Genomic DNA, 16,413 nt, shown 5'->3' with positions numbered 1-16,413 from the left:
GAGCCGCCCGTCCCAAGGCTAGAGGCTGGGGCCAAAGGCGGCGCAGTGGACTGGTGCAGCTGTGCCAGGGCAGCCGGGCACCGGGCTCCTCTTTGCAACCTCCTCCCGCCCGGGATTGCGTTGCCCGGGACGTGGGGGGCCCAAGCCGGGGCTGCTGCACCGCTGCCCGCCCGTGGGGGGGTCCCCTGCCCCCAGTGCACTGCGGAGCCCCCCGGCTCTCCAGCTGTGCCCTCCTCTGCCCATGCCCAGCGGACCTCCGCCGGCCCGGCCCCGCTGCCCGGGGTGAGTGACAGCTGTCACGGGCCGAAGCCATGACGACCCTCGACTCGAACAACAACACAGGTACAGCACGGGGGCTGCAGGCCGGGACGAGGCGACCAGGGGGATGCCCCAACCTGGATGCACCCCCTTTTTTTGGGGGGGGGGGGTCCCGGGTAACCCCCGGGCAACCTCCCGGGAAGCCGCTTTTGGGGTGGCGATGGGTCCTCTCGGGGGTCTTAAACCCTCGGACGCAGGGACCCCCTCCGGAGGGGCTTCCCCGGTTGTGGGGGTGAGCCTGGTGCCGTGACCCCGTTTTGGGGCAGGGACCGCCTCTAGCTGCTGCCCATTTGGGCTTCCCAAGCGCTTAGCGCAGTGCTCAGCACCCTGTAAGCTCTCAGTCAATACGATTGACTGACGGAGGGTCTCTATCTGCTGCCCATTTGGACTTTCCAAGCGTTTACCGCAGTGTTCTGCACCCAGTAAGCGCTCAATCAATACGATTGACTGACTGAGGGTCTCTATCTGCTGCCCATTTGGACTTTCCTAAGCGCTTAGCGCAGTGCTCAGCACCCAGTAAGCACTCGATCAATACGATTGACTGACTGAGGGTCTCTATCTGCTGCCCATTTGGACTTCCCAAGCGCTTAGCGCAGTGCTCAGCACTCAGTAAGCTCTCAGTCAATACGATTGACTGACTGAAGGTCTCTATCTGCTGCCCATTTGGACTTTCCTAAGCGCTTAGCGCAGTGCTCAGCACCCAGTAAGCACTCGATCAATACGATTGACTGACTGAGGGTCTCTATCTGCTGCCCATTTGGACTTCCCAAGCGCTAAGCGCAGTGTTCTGCACCCAGTAAGCGCTCAATCAATACGATTGACTGACTGAGGGTCTCTATCTGCTGCCCATTTGGACTTTCCTAAGCGCTTAGCGCAGTGCTCAGCACCCAGTAAGCACTCAATCAATACGATTGACTGACTGAGGGTCTCTATCTGCTGCCCATTTGGACTTCCCAAGCGCTTAGCGCAGTGCTCAGCACCCAGTAAGCTCTCAGTCAATACGATTGACTGACTGAGGGTCTCTATCTGCTGCCCATTTGGACTTTCCAAGCGCTTAGCGCAGTGCCCAGCACCCAGTAGGCGCTCAATCAGTACGATTGACTGGCTGAGGGTCTCTATCTGCTGCCCGTTTGGACTTCCCAAGCGCTAAGCGCAGTGTTCTGCACCCAGTAAGCGCTCAATCAATACGATTGACTGACCGAGGGTCTCTATCTGTTGCCCATTTGGACTTCCCTAAGCGCTTAGCGCAGTGCTCAGCACCCAGTAAGCGCTCAATCAATACGATTGACTGAATGAGGGTCTCTATCTGCTGCCCACTTGGACTTTCTAAGCGCTTAGCGCAGTGCTCAGCACCCAGTAAACACTCAATCAGTCCGATTGACGACTGAATGAGGGTCTCTATCTGTTGCCAGTTTGTTTTTCCCAAGCGTTTAGCGCAGTGCTTAGCGCCCAGTAAGCGCTCAATCAATCCGATTGACGACTGAATGAGGATCTCTATCTGCTGCCAGTTTGTTCTCCCCAAGCGCTTAGCGCAGTGCTTAGCACCCAGTAAGCGCTCAATCAATCCGATTGACCGAATGAGGGTCTCATCTGTTGCCAGTTTGTTCCTCGCAAGCGCTTAGCGCAGTGCTCAGCACCCAGTAAGCGCTCAATCAATCCGATTGACCGAATGAGGGTCTCTATCTGTTGCCAGTTTGTTCTTCCCAAGCGCTTAGCGCAGTGCTCAGCACCCAGTAAGCGCGCAATCAATCCGATTGACCGAATGAGGGTCTCTATCTGTTGCCAGTTTGTTCTTCCCAAGCGCTTAGCGCAGTGCTCAGCACCCAATAAGCGCTCAATCAATCCGATTGACCGAATGAGGGTCTCTATCTGTTGCCAGTTTGTTCTTCCCAAGCGCTTAGCGCAGTGCTCAGCACCCAATAAGCGCTCAATCAATCCGATTGACCGAATGAGGGTCTCTATCTGTTGCCAGTTTGTTCTTCCCAAGCGCTTAGCACAGTGCTCAGCACCTAGTAAGCGCTCAATCAGTGCGATTGACTGAATGAGGGTCTCCATCCGTTGCCGAACTGTACTTTCCAGGCGCTGAGCGCAGCGCTGTGCACACAGTGAGCGCTCAGCGTGAGCCTGCAGTTGGGTAGGGACCGCCTCGATCCGTTGCCGATTTGTCCCTTCCCAAGCGCTCAGCACACAGTAAGCGCTCAGTCGATACGATTGACTGAATTCATTCATTCATTCATTCGTTGCCTGTACTTTCCAGGCCCTTAGCGCAGCGCTCAGCACACAGTAAGCGCCCAGTCGATACGATTGAATGAATGCGGGGCTCTATCCGTTGCCGAGCTGTGCTTTCCAGGCGCTCAGCGCACTGTAAGCGCGTGAATCAATCAATCAATCGTATTTATTGAGCGCTTACTATGTGCAGAGCACTGTACTAAGCGCTTGGGAAGTACAAATTGGCAACATATAGAGACAGTCCCTACCCAACAGTGGGCTCACAGTCTAAAAGGGGGAGACAGAATGCCTTCATTCAGTTGGGTAGGGACCGTCTCTCTATGTTGCCAACTTGTCCTTCCCAAGCGCTTAGTACAGTGCTCAGCCCACAGTAAGCGCTCAATAAATACGACTGAATGAATGAGGGGCTCTATCCGTTGCCTAACGGTACTTTCCAGGCGCTCAGCACATCGCTGTGCACACAGTAAGCGCCCAATAAATACGATTGACTGAATGATTGAGGGTCTTTATCCGTTGCCGTGCTGTTGTTTCCAGACGCGCAGCGCTGTGCACACAGTAAGCGCTCAGTAAATACTTCCCAAGCGCTTAGTACAGTGCTCTGCACACGGTAAGCGCTCAATAAATACGATTGAATGAATGAAAGACGATTGAGGGTCTCTATCCGTTGCCGTGCTGTCCTTTCCAGCTTGGCGTTGTGCGCACAGTAAGCGCTCAATAAACACTTCCCAAGCGCTTAGTACAGTGCTCCGCACATAGTAAGCGCCCAATAAATACGATTGACCGAATGATTGAGGGTCCCTACCCGTTGCCGTGCTGTAGTCTTTCCAGACGCGCAGCGCTGTGCTCACAGTAAGCGCTCGATAAACAATTCCCAAGCGCTTAGTACAGTGATCCGCACACAGTAAGCGCTCAATAAGTACGATTGCCAGCGCTTAGAACAGTGCTATGCACATAGTAAGTGCTTAATAAATGCCATTATTATTATTAATGAAATACGATTGAAGGATTGAGGGTCTCTATCCGTTGCCGTGCTTTTTCAGACGCGCAGCGCTGTGCACACAATAAGGGCTCAGTAAATACTTCCCAAGCGCTTAGTACAGTGCTCTGCACACACTAAGCGCTCAATAAATGCGATTGAATGAATGAAATACGATTGACTGAATGATTGAGGGTCCCTATCCGTGGCCGTGCTGTGCTTTCCAGGCGCTCAGCGCAGCACTGTGCACACAGTAAGCGCGCAATAAACGCTTCCCAAGCGCTTAGTACAGTGCTCCGCACACAGTAAGCGCCCAATAAATAGGACCGACTGAATGATGGAGGGTCCCTATCCGTGGCCGTGCTGGGCGCTCAGCGCAGCGCTGTGCACACAGTAAGCGCGCAAGAAACACTTCCCAAGCGCTTAGTACAGTGCTCCGCACTTAGTAAGCGCCCAATAAATACGATCGACTGAATGATGGAGGGTCCCTATCCGTGGCCGTGCTGTGCTCACTAACGGCGCAATAAATGCTTCCCAAGCGCTTAGTACAGTGGCCCGCACACAGTAAGCGCCCAATAAATAGGACCGACTGAATGATGGAGGGTCTGTATCCGTGGCCGTGCTGGGCGCTCAGCGCAGCGCTATGCACATAGTAAGCGCGCAATAAATGCTTCCCAAGCGCTTAGTACAGTGCCCCGCACACAGTAAGCGCCCAATAAATAGGACCGACTGAATGATGGAGGGTCTCTATCCGTGGCCGTGCTGGGCTCACTAACGGCGCAATAAATGCTTCCCAAGCGCTTAGTACAGTGCCGGGCACGCAGTAAGCGCTCAATAAGTACCATCGACTGAATGATGGAGGGTCCCTATCCGTGGCCGTGCTGGGCGCTCGGCGCACTGCTGTGCACATAGTAAGCGCCCAATAAACACTTCCCAAGCACTTAGTACAGTGCCCCGCACCCAGTAAGCGCCCAATAAATAGGACCGACTGAATGATGGAGGGTCTGTGGCCGTGCTGTGCTTTCCAGGCGCTCAGCGCAGCGCTGTGCACACAGTAAGTGCGCAATAAACACTTCCAAAGCGCTTAGTACAGTGCCCCGCACACAGTAAGCGCTCAGTAAATACGACCGACTGAATGATGGAGGGTCCCTATCCGTGGCCGTGCTGTGCTCACTAACGGCGCAATAAATGCTTCCCAAGCGCTTAGTACAGTGCCGGGCACGCAGTAAGCGCTCAATAAGTACCATCGACTGAATGATGGAGGGTCCCTATCCGTGGCCGTGCTGGGCGCTCGGCGCACTGCTGTGCACATAGTAAGCGCCCAATAAACACTTCCCAAGCGCTTAGTACAGTGCCCCGCACACAGTAAGCGCCCAATAAATAGGACCGACTGAATGATGGAGGGTCTGTGGCCGTGCTGTGCTTTCCAGGCGCTCAGCGCAGCGCTGTGCACACAGTAAGTGCGCAATAAACACTTCCAAAGCGCTTAGTACAGTGCCCCGCACACAGTAAGCGCTCAGTAAATACGACCGACTGAATGATGGAGGGTCCCTATCCGTGGCCGTGCTGTGCTCACTAACGGCGCAATAAATGCTTCCCAAGCGCTTAGTACAGTGCCGGGCACGCAGTAAGCGCTCAATAAGTACCATCGACTGAATGATGGAGGGTCCCTATCCGTGGCCGTGCTGGGCGCTCGGCGCACTGCTGTGCACATAGTAAGCGCCCAATAAACACTTCCCAAGCGCTTAATACAGTGCCCCGCACACAGTAAGCGCCCAATAAATAGGACCGACTGAATGATGGAGGGTCTGTGGCCGTGCCGTGCTTTCCAGGCGCTCAGCGCAGCGCTGTGCACACAGTAAGCGCGCAATAAACGCTTCCCAAGCGCTTAGTACAGTGCCCCGCACACAGTAAGCGCCCAATAAATACGACCGACTGAATGATGGAGGGTCCCTATCCGTGGCCGTGCTGGGCTCACTAACGGCGCAATAAATGCTTCCCAAGCGCTTAGTACAGTGCCGGGCACGCAGTAAGCGCTCAATAAGTACCATCGACTGAATGATGGGGGGTCCCTATCCGTGGCCGTGCTGGGCGCTCGGCGCACTGCTGTGCACATAGTAAGCGCCCAATAAACACTTCCCAAGCACTTAGTACAGTGCCCCGCACACAGTAAGCGCCCAATAAATAGGACCGACTGAATGATGGAGGGTCTGTGGCCGTGCTGTGCTTTCCAGGCGCTCAGCGCAGCGCTGTGCACACAGTAAGTGCGCAATAAACACTTCCAAAGCGCTTAGTACAGTGCCCCGCACACAGTAAGCGCTCAGTAAATACGACCGACTGAATGATGGAGGGTCCCTATCCGTGGCCGTGCTGTGCTCACTAACGGCGCAATAAATGCTTCCCAAGCGCTTAGTACAGTGCCGGGCACGCAGTAAGCGCTCAATAAGTACCATCGACTGAATGATGGAGGGTCCCTATCCGTGGCCGTGCTGGGCGCTCGGCGCACTGCTGTGCACATAGTAAGCGCCCAATAAACACTTCCCAAGCGCTTAATACAGTGCCCCGCACACAGTAAGCGCCCAATAAATAGGACCGACTGAATGATGGAGGGTCTGTGGCCGTGCTGTGCTTTCCAGGCGCTCAGCGCAGCGCTGTGCACACAGTAAGTGCGCAATAAACACTTCCAAAGCGCTTAGTACAGTGCCCCGCACACAGTAAGCGCTCAGTAAATACGACCGACTGAATGATGGAGGGTCCCTATCCGTGGCCGTGCTGTGCTCACTAACGGCGCAATAAATGCTTCCCAAGCGCTTAGTACAGTGCCGGGCACGCAGTAAGCGCTCAATAAGTACCATCGACTGAATGATGGAGGGTCCCTATCCGTGGCCGTGCTGGGCGCTCGGCGCAGCGCTGTGCACACAGTAAGTGCGCAATAAACGCTTCCCAAGCGCTTAGTACAGTGCCCCGCACACAGTAAGCGCCCAATAAATACGATGGACTGAAAGATGGAGGGCCCCTATCCGTGGCCATGCTGTGCTTTCCAGGCGCTCAGCGAAGCGCGCAATAAATGCTTCCCAAGCGCTTAGTACAGTGCCGGGCACGCAGTAAGCGCTCAATAAGTACCATCGACTGAATGATGGAGGGTCCCTATCCGTGCACATAGTAAGCGCGCAATAAACGCTTCCCAAGCGCTCAGTACAGTGCCCCGCACGCAGTAAGCGCCCAATAAATAGGATCTGCTGAATGATGCAGGGTCCCTATCCGTGGCCGTGTGCTGTGCATTCCAGGCGCTCAGCACAGCGCCGCGCACATAGTAAGCGCTCCATGGGGGCCGATTGAGTGAGCGAGCGCTGCCGGGCCCCTCCCCCTCCCCCGGGCGCGCGCGCGCTCACGTGGCGGCCGCCTCGTGCCCACGTGCTGCGTTTGTTTTCATTCCGCCCCGGCCGCCGCGCTCCCATTGGCCGCCGCCTCCCGGCCCCGTTACATAATGAGGCCCCGCCCCCCCGTTGCCCCGGCGACGCGCGCGCGCGCGGGGGGCCGACGGGAAGGGGCGGGGCCGGGGGGGGCGCCGCTCGTTGGGGCGCCACGTGCGGGCGGCGCACGTGCAGGGGGGACGTGAGCGCCCCCGCCCTTCCAGCCCCCCCTAGTGGAGAGGGAGGGAGGGACGGGCCGGGGGCCAACGCTTGTTTTCCACCAAAACCCGCCCCCCCCCACCCCCCCACCCAAACTCCCTGCTTGGGGGGAGGTTGTGTTGTGTTGTGTTGTGTTGTTGTGCTCTCTTCAAGGCCCTACTGCGACCCCCTGCCCACGTCATCCCCCGGGCCTGGAATGCCCCCAATCCCTCTGCCCACCCGCCAAGCTACCTCTCTTCCTCCCTTCAAGGCCCTGCTGAGAGCTCACCTCCTCCAGGAGGCCTTCCCACACTCAGCCCCTTCCTTCCTCTCCCCCTCGTCCCCCTCTCCATCCCCTCCATCTTACCTCCTTCCCTTCCCCACAGCACCTGTATATATGTCTGTACATATTTATTACTCTATTTATTTTACTTGTACATATCTATTCATTTTATTTTGTTAGTATGTTTGGTTTTGTCCTCCGTCTCCCCCTTTTAGACTGTGAGCCCACTGTTGGGTAGGGACTGTCTCCATATGTTGCCAATTTGTACTTCCCAAGCGCTTAGTACAGTGCTCTGCACATAGTAAGCGCTCAATAAATACGATTGATGATGATGATGATGATACTGAGAGCTCACCTCCTCCAGGAGGCCTTCCCACAATGAGCCCCCTCCTTCCTCTCCCCCTCATCAATCAATCAATCGTATTTATTGAGCGCTTAGTGTGTGCAGAGCACTGTACTAAGTGCTTGGGAAGTCCAAGTTGGCAACGTATGGAGACAGTCCCTACCCACTGGTGGGGGCTGGCGAGAGACTGTGAGCCCACTGTTGGGTAGGGACCGTCTCCATATGTTGCCAACTTGGACTTCCCAAGCGCTTAGTACAGTGCTCTGCACACAGTAAGCGCTCAATAAATATGACTGATTGATTCCCCTCCCCACAGCACCTGTGTATATGTTTGTACGGATTTATTACTCCGTTTTATTTGTACATATTTATTCTATTGATTTTATTTGGTTTATATGTTTTGTTTTGTGGTCTGTCTCCCCCTTCTAGACTGGGAGCCCACTGTTGGGTAGGGACCGTCTCTCTCTGTTGCCAACCTGGACTTCCCAAGCGCTTAGTACAGTGCTCTGCACACAGTAAGCGCTCAATAAATACGATTGAATGAATGAAAAAAGGACAGGTTCACCCAGAGACACCCCCCGGGGCCAGCCCCTTTTTTGGGGGGGCAGAGCAGGGCCCTTCACCCTCTGCAGAGCGCCCTTCCTCCTGCTGGGTAGTCATAATCACTCGTTCAGTCCAGCGCTTAGAACAGTGCTTTGCACATAGTAAGCGCTTAATAAATGCCATCATCATCATTTATTGAGCACCAACTGTGTGCAGAGCACTGGACTAAGCGCTTGGGAAGGACAAATCGGCATCTTTCATTCAATCGTATTTATTGAGCGCTTACAGTGTGCAGAGCACTGTACTAAGCACTTGGGAAGTACAAGTTGGGACCATATAGAGACGGTCCCTACCCAACAGCGGGCTCACAGTCTAGAAGGGGGGAGACAGACAACAAGACATGTAGATGGGTAGTAATAATAACGGTATTAAGTGTTTACTAGGAGCTCAGCACCGTCCTAAACGCTGGGGTAATTAATTCATTTATTCAATCATATTTATTGAGTGCTTACTGTGTGCAGAGCACTGTACTAAGCACTTGGGAAGTACAGGTTGGCAACATATAGAGATAGTCCCTACCCACCAGTGGGCTCACAGTCTAGAAGGTAATAATAATGGTGTTTGTTAAGCGCTTACTAGGTGCGAAGCGTTGGGGGGGATACAAGGCCATCAGGTTGTCCCACGTGGGGCTCACAGTCTTCATCCCTATTTTCCAGATGAGGGAACTGAGGCCCAGAGAAGTGAAGTGACTGGCCCAAAGTCACCCAGCTGACAAGTGGAGGAGCCGGGATTAGAACCCATGACCTTTAGCTCCCAAGCCCAGGCTCTTTCCGCTGAGCCACGCTGCTTCTCAACGGGCTCCGGTGCCCACCCTGTAGATACGAGGTCATCAGGTTGTCCCACGTGGGGCTCACCGTCTTCGTCCCCATTTTCCAGATGAGGGGGCTGAGGCCCAGAGAAGCGGCGTGCCCAAGGTCACACAGCAGACAGGAGGCGGAGGCGGGATTAGAACCCACGCCCTCTGACTCCCAAGCCCCGGCTCTTGGCACTAAGCCATGCTGCTTCTCAGCATAGCCGGAGGGGTGGGCACCGGGGGGCTCCCCCCGGGGCATCATCATCATCATCATCATCAATCGTATTTATTGAGCGCTTACTGTGTGCAGAGCACTGGACTAAGCGCTTGGGAAGTCCAAGTTGGCAACATCTAGAGACGGTCCCTACCCACCAGTGGGCTCACAGTCGAAAAGGGGGAGACGGAGAACAAAACCAAACATACTAACAAAATAAAATAAATAGAATAGATAGGTACAAGTAAAATAAATAGAGTAATATGTACAAACATATATACAGGGGCAGGGCCGAGTCGGTGCCGATGCCCATCGAGACCCGAGGGATAGAGTCGGCCCGGTGCCCCGTGCCACCGCGCCGGGGGTCCGAGAGGGTCCCCGAGCGGCCCCCCGCCCCATGCACCCTCCGTGAGTGCCTGGGAGGAAGCTGAGTCTCTAGTGGCATGAAGGTTTGCCCCTGAAAAGGGCATTCCCACCCGCCTTGGGAAAGCCCCCAGTCTGCCCCCCGGGAGGCCAGGTGACAGCCCCCCCGGGGAGGGAAGAAAATGCAGGGGCTATTCCTGGTTCCTCCTCGTCCCTCCCCTCCTCCCGACCCCACCGAACTAGGTCACCGCTGCCAGCCTCAGCCGCCCGTGTGCCCCACAGAGGGCACCTCAGGGCAAGGCGGGAGCCAGGGCTCTAGCACGTGTGTGCCCGGCTGGCACACGTGTGCCTGCGTATGTGGGGTCCTGACCTTCCCCGCCGGGGCAGGGCCCGGAGCTCAGCGGGGCGGAGGGCGCGGGCAGTGCCAGGCCTGCCCTCTTCCGACCCCCAGTCGGAGGGGACGGGGCGGGGAAGACTGCTATGAAGGATCCAGGGCAGCAGGCGATACCCTCCTTGGGTGTCCCCCCCATTCTCTCTCTCTCTCTCTCTGTCTCCCCCCGCCCTCGCAGGTGGCGTCATCTCTTACATCGGCTCCAGCGGCTCGTCCCCGAGCTGTACCAGCCCCGTGTCCCTGTGCAGCGACAGCTCCAACGGCGGCTTCCAGGCCCTGGCCCACGTCTTCCCCACCTACTTCCCGCCCTCGCCCACCGGCTCCCTCACCCAGGATGGGCGACCCTGCGGCGGAGGCCCCGCCGCCGGGCTCAGCGAGGACACCTCGCCCCCGCCCTCCTCGTCCTCCTCCTCCTGCTTCTACGCCGGGGGGTCCCCCGGGGGTCTGCAGGTGGCCCTGGATGACCGGAGCCGAGTCTCTCCCAGCAAAAACGGCGGCGGCGGCACCAGTGAGTCGTCCCGAGGTTGTCCGGGGGTGCGGTCAACCGGGGGTTGGTTCCTCCGAGGGTTCAGGCTGCCAGGGATGCTTTTCCAGCCGGAGCGCCGTTCCTGTGAATCCACCCGGTCCCACCTCCCCACCCTGTAGGTTCACCTGTGCAGACCCCCCACCCCCTTCTGAATGTTGGGGTTCCACCGCGGGCTCACAGTCTAGAAGGGGGAGACGGACAACAAAACATATAAACCAAATAAAATAAATAGAATATGTACAAGTAAAATAAATTGAGTAATAAATACACACACACATAGATACATACATACAGGTGCTGTGGGGAGGGGAAGGGGATAAGGCCGGGGGTGGGCCGGGGGAGTCATTGAGGAGAGAGGCTGTGAGCCCACTGTTGGGTAGGGACCGTCTCCTCCTCCAGGAGGCCTTCCCAGACTGAGCCCCTTCCTTCCTCTCCCCCCTCCATCCCCCCCATCTTACCTCCTTCCCTTCCCCACAGCACCTGTATATATGTTTGTACATATTTATTACTCTATTTATTTTACTTGTACATATCTATTCTATTTATTTTATTTTGTTAGTATGTTTGGTTTCGTTCTCCGTCTCCCCCTTTTAGACCGTGAGCCCACTGTTGGGTAGGGACTGTCTCTGTATGTTGCCAGTTTGTACTTCCCAAGCGCTTAGTACAGTGCTCTGCACATAGTAAGCGCTCAATAAATACGATTGATGATGATGATGATAGATGTTGCCAACTTGTAGTTCCCAAGCGCGTGGTACAGTGCTCTGCACACAGTAAGCGCTCAGTAAATACGATTGAGTGAATGAGAGGAGCCCCCCAGGGTGGGATCATCTAGGGCCCTTGCTGCCTCAGGAAGCCTCTCTGGCCTTGGCCCTCCTTGCCTCCTGCCCCCCTAATTGGCCCGTTCTTGGGTAGGGACCATCTCTATATGTTGTCAACATGTCCTTCCCAAGCGCTTAGTCCAGTGCTCTGCACACAGTAAGCGCTCAGTAAATACGATTGAATGAATGAATGACGTTGTTCCTCCTCCGCCCGCAGAGCTGAACGGCATGGTGCTACTCTGCAGAGTCTGCGGAGACGTGGCCTCCGGCTTCCACTACGGGGTCCACGCCTGCGAAGGCTGTAAGGTGAGCGGGGTGAGGGCTGGTTTCGGGGGGCCGCCGGGCAGAGCCCCCCTCCGCACCCCCTCGGGCCGACACCCCCGTCCCCTCCCCTCCCGCCAGGGCTTCTTCCGCCGCAGCATCCAGCAGAACATCCAGTACAAGAAGTGTCTGAAGAACGACGCCTGCTCCATCGTCCGCATCAACCGCAACCGTTGCCAGCAGTGTCGCTTCAAGAAGTGCCTGGCCGTGGGCATGTCCCGAGATGGTGAGCCCGTCCTCCCGGAAAGCGCGGGATGCCAACGTCTGGGGCTGCTCTCCGACCGAGCCGGGGCCCGGCTCCTCCCTGAGCCGCCCCCTCCCTTTTTTAAAGGACATTTGGCCAGCGTCTACTATATTTCAAGCACCGTACTAAGCCGCTTTTTAAAAACGGCATCAACCGCTTACTACGTGCCAGGCACCGTTACTGAGCGCTGGAGTAGATACAAGACGATCCGGTCGGACCCGGTCCCGGTCCCGTTTGGGGCTCATAAGTCTTAATCCCCACGTTACAGCAACACAGAGAATTTAAGTGACTTGCCCAAGGTCACACAGCACACAAAAGCAATGTGGTTTAGTGGCGAGAGCACGGGCCTCGGAGTCAGAAGGACTTGGGTTGTACTTCCAGCCCCGCCACTTGTCTGCTGTGTGATCTTGGGCAAGTCACGCTTCACTTCTCCGGGCCTCAGTTACCTCATCTATAATTAATAATAATAATAACGGTGGCATTTGTTAAGCGCTTAGTATGTGCCAAGCGCTGTTCTAAGCGCTGGGGGGATACAAGGTGATCAGGTTGTCCCGCGTGGGGCTCACAGTCATCATCCCCCTTTTTACAGATGAGGGAACTGAGATTCCGAGAAGTTAAGACGGTCACGCAGCAGACATGTGGCGGAGCCGGGATTCGAACCCACGACCTCTGACTCCAAAGCCCATGCTCTGTCCACTGAGCCACGCTGCTTCTCTAACAGGGATTAAGACTGTGAGCCCCACTTGGGACTGTGTCCAGCCTGATCGTCTTGTATCTACCCCTAAGTATAGTGCCTGGTACAGAGTGAGCGCTTAACAAAAACCAGAAGAAGGAAAGGGGCAGGGCCGCCACTTGACTCTGCCCCTCTAAACCGTGAGCTTGTTGTGGGCAGGAATATGGTAATAATAATAATAATAATGACAGCATTTGTTAAGTGCCTACTATGTGCAAAGCACTGTTAGAATATGGTAATAATAATGATGGTATTTGTTAAGCGCTTAAAAGCACTGTTCTAAGCGCTGGGGAGGTTACAAGGTGATCAGGTTGTCCCACGGGGGGCTCACGGTTTTAATCCCCGTTTTACAAATGAGGTCACTGAGGCACGGAGATGTTTTCCAGACTGTGAGCCCACTGTTGGGTAGGGACCGCCTCTGTATGTTGCCAACTTGGACTTCCCAAGCGCTTAGTACAGTGCTGTGCACACAGTAAGCACTCAGTAAATACGATTGAGTGAATGTTAAGTGACTTGCCCAAAGTCACACAGCTGACGGCAGAGCCGGGATTTGAACCCCTGACCTCTGACCCCAGAGCCCGGGCTCTTTCCGCTGAGCCACGCTACCTTCTCCTCGGTACTTCCCCAAGCCCTTAGCACGCAGCCAGCGCTCAATAAATGCGATTGAGCGAATGAATGACAGGATTAGAACCCAGGCCCTGCGCCCCCCAGGGCCGTGCTCTATCCGCCAGGAGCCACCCTGCCCCTGGCGCTGCCCCGTGGCTGGCCCCCGGGCCCCTGACCCCCCTCCCTTCCCCGCAGCTGTGCGTTTCGGCCGGATCCCCAAGCGGGAGAAGCAGCGGATGTTGGCGGAGATGCAGAGCGCCATGAACCTGGCCAACAACCAGCTCAACAACCCGGGCTCGGGCCCGCCGGAGGCCTCGCCCGGGGGCCGCCAGTCGGCTGGCAGCTCCCCCGCGCCGGCCCTGCCGGCTGCCCCCTTCTCCCCGTTCCCCCCGCAGCTGACCCCGCCGCGCTCGCCCAGCCCCGAGGGCACGGTGGAGGACGTGATCCTGCAGGTGGCCCGGGCCCACAAGGAGATCTTCACCTATGCCCACGACAAACTGGGCCCCGCCTCGGCCCCGCCCCGCAGCCCCAACGCCAACCGGCCCCCGCCTCCCGCCCGCCCACCCTGCTGGGACCCCCGCCGCTACCCGCCGGACGACAACGACGCCGCCGCCGCCCAGCGCCACAACGAGGCGCGCAACGGGCAGCGCCCGCCGCCGGGCCCGCTCTATCCGGGCCCGCCGCCCGCCTGGCCGGCCGGCTCCGCCCACCACCCCTGCCACCAGGGCAACGGCAACGGGCACCGGCTCTGCCCGGCTCACCAGGTCTACGCGGGCCCGGAGGGCGAGGCCCCCGGCGGGCAGGGCCGCCCCTGGCCCGGCGGCGCCAAGGACGTCCTGCTGGTGAGGGGGCCGGGGCCGGGCGTCGGGGCGGGGGGCCCGGGGCCACGGGGGCGCTCCCGGCGTCCGCGTGACGCCCCCGGCCCGTCTCCCGCCAGGCGTGCCCCATGAACACCAATCCGCACGGCCGCAGCGGGCGCACGGTCCAGGAGATCTGGGAGGACTTCTCGCTCAGCTTCACGCCCGCCGTCCGCGAGGTGGTGGAGTTCGCCAAGCACATCCCCGGCTTCCGCGACCTGTCCCAGCACGACCAGGTCACCCTTCTCAAGGCCGGCACCTTCGAGGTGGGTCCCCCTCCGGGCCTGGCCCGACCCCCGGGCCCCCGGGCCCCGCCCGCTCTGGCTCACGCCCGTCTCCCGCCGGGCCTGACCCCCCGCCCTCCCGGAAAGCAGGTGCTGATGGTCCGCTTCGCGTCGCTGTTCAACGTGAAGGAGCAGACGGTGATGTTCATGAGCCGCACGACGTACAGCCTGCAGGAGCTGGGGGCCATGGGCATGGGCGACCTGCTGGCGGCCATGTTCGACTTCAGCGAGAAGCTCAGCTCCCTGGCCCTCACCGAGGAGGAGCTGGGCCTCTTCACCGCCGTCGTCCTCGTCTCCGCCGGTGCGTGCGGACCGCCGGCCTGGCGGGTGGGCCCGGCGGGCCCCCAGTCCCCCTCTGGGGCGCCCGCGCCGCTTCTTCCCGGAGCCTGACTCTTCCTCCTCCTCCTCCTCCTCCTTCCAGACCGCTCGGGCATGGAGAACATGGCCTCGGTGGAGCAGCTGCAGGAGACGCTGATCCGGGCGCTGCGGGCCCTGGTGCTGAAGAACCGCCCGGCCGAGACGTCCCGTTTCACCAAGCTGCTGCTCAAGCTGCCCGATCTGCGCACGCTCAACAACATGCATTCCGAGAAGCTCCTGTCCTTCCGCGTGGACGCCCAGTGAGCCCACCCCTTCCCCCTCCTCCCCCGGCCCGCCCCCTGCTCTCCCCGCCGGATCTTATTTATATTGTTATAAAATATTCCACGGAAGGGACGAGCCACGGGACGTCGGAGCCTTCTTGTAAATACGCCCCCCCTCCCCCGTCCCGCCCAGGAATCCGGGCCCGGGTCGGCGGTGCCGTCCCTCCTCCGGTCCGACGCCCCCACCCCGCCCCGAAATCATCTCCTTCCCAAGCCCGTGTGCTCTGTGCCCATCTCAAATCCACCCGTTCACGTCTGCTCTGCCTTCTGTGGTGTGTGCCCGGGTCGGCCGGGGGCAGCGGGGGCCCGAGGGGAGACGTCAGTGAGCACCGCCCGGCCCACCTGGAGAGAGGGGACCCCCCCCCCCAGCTCCCCAATTCTCCCCCATCCAACGCACCGCAGCTCCTCGCCGGGAGTGGTGGCACGCGGAAGATACGGGGGGGGGGGGGGGGGGGGGCAGGAGACACGTAGAGGGTGGCAGCGCGCCTCGGTATTTTCATCATATATTTATTACATAAATATATAGTAAAATAGACAAGCAACAATTACCATAAAAATATCTTTCTTTAAAATCCTGACCCAAAACACAAAGGGTGAAAAATCGCACATTACAGACATACTGATTGTCAACGTGGGCGGGGGGCTAGGGGCACCCCCCTCCCCCCCCCAGCGCCACACCCCACCCTGCCGGCTGCGCCTCCCTCTCTTTGCCCTTCCTCACCCCCCCGCCACCCCCGCAACAGGGCTGAAGGGAGATGCCCACCCACCTGCCCCTCCTGGGCCCCCACAGCATCAGCTTGTCATACATTCAATCGCCCCCACCCCACCCCACCCCTCACAGGCTGTGCCATCCTTGCCCCGTCGGCACCCCCTCCCCGGCCTCCTGTTTAGAAGGGGCCCAGGCCCCACGCCCGCATCCTGCTACCCCGGGCCCCCTGTGCCCACCTTGCAGACCTGCCACCGGGGGAAGGGAAGGGAGGGGAGCGGGCAGAGAAGCGATGAGGTATGTGTTAGTGATGAGGGAATACTGAGGAGCCGGAGGAGGGGGTAGTGGTCATGGCTCAAAGGGTGTGGGGGGGGTGGCTGGATCGCCTTGATCTGGGGGGGGCGGGGGGATGGTAGCTCCTCACCCCCCAATACTGCAGGATGCCCCCCCCCGTCCCAATACTGGGGCTAGGCCCCCCTTCCCCAAGCCCCATCATTAGCACCAATGCCCTCCACACCTAGGAGCCAGGTCTGCCCCAAGTTGCCTCACGCCCTGG

The 16,413-nt window shown here is 58.3% G+C and overlaps 1 protein-coding gene across 1 annotated transcript; it reads left to right on the top strand.

Moving 5' to 3' along the window:
• Window positions 1-16: 16 nt before the first annotated feature.
• On the top strand, window positions 17-15,584 carry NR1D1 (nuclear receptor subfamily 1 group D member 1). Its single transcript, XM_038753601.1, has 8 exons — window positions 17-342; window positions 10,303-10,632; window positions 11,686-11,774; window positions 11,871-12,015; window positions 13,568-14,214; window positions 14,310-14,495; window positions 14,604-14,814; window positions 14,935-15,584. The coding sequence occupies exons 1-8, from the start codon at window positions 312-314 to the stop codon at window positions 15,132-15,134; spliced, it is 1,839 nt and encodes a 612-aa protein (XP_038609529.1). The 5' UTR covers window positions 17-311; the 3' UTR covers window positions 15,135-15,584.
• The last annotated feature ends 829 nt before the right edge of the window (window positions 15,585-16,413 follow it).

The sequence above is a fragment of the Tachyglossus aculeatus genome, chromosome 11, assembly GCF_015852505.1.
Source record: "Tachyglossus aculeatus isolate mTacAcu1 chromosome 11, mTacAcu1.pri, whole genome shotgun sequence".
NCBI classification, from domain to species: Eukaryota; Metazoa; Chordata; class Mammalia; order Monotremata; family Tachyglossidae; genus Tachyglossus; species Tachyglossus aculeatus.
The sequence above is the reverse complement of the archived record's forward strand: the minus strand, read 5'-3'. Positions and strand labels throughout refer to the sequence as shown.

Bases quoted from the DNA above. Each gene is read 5' to 3' on its own strand.
- NR1D1 (XM_038753601.1), top strand. From the start codon at position 312: ATGACGACCCTCGACTCGAACAACAACACAG. The intron at 343-10,302 runs GTACAGCACGGG...CCGCCCTCGCAG, and splicing joins CGACTCGAACAACAACACAG to GTGGCGTCATCTCTTACATC. The intron at 12,016-13,567 runs GTGAGCCCGTCC...CCTTCCCCGCAG, and splicing joins CGTGGGCATGTCCCGAGATG to CTGTGCGTTTCGGCCGGATC.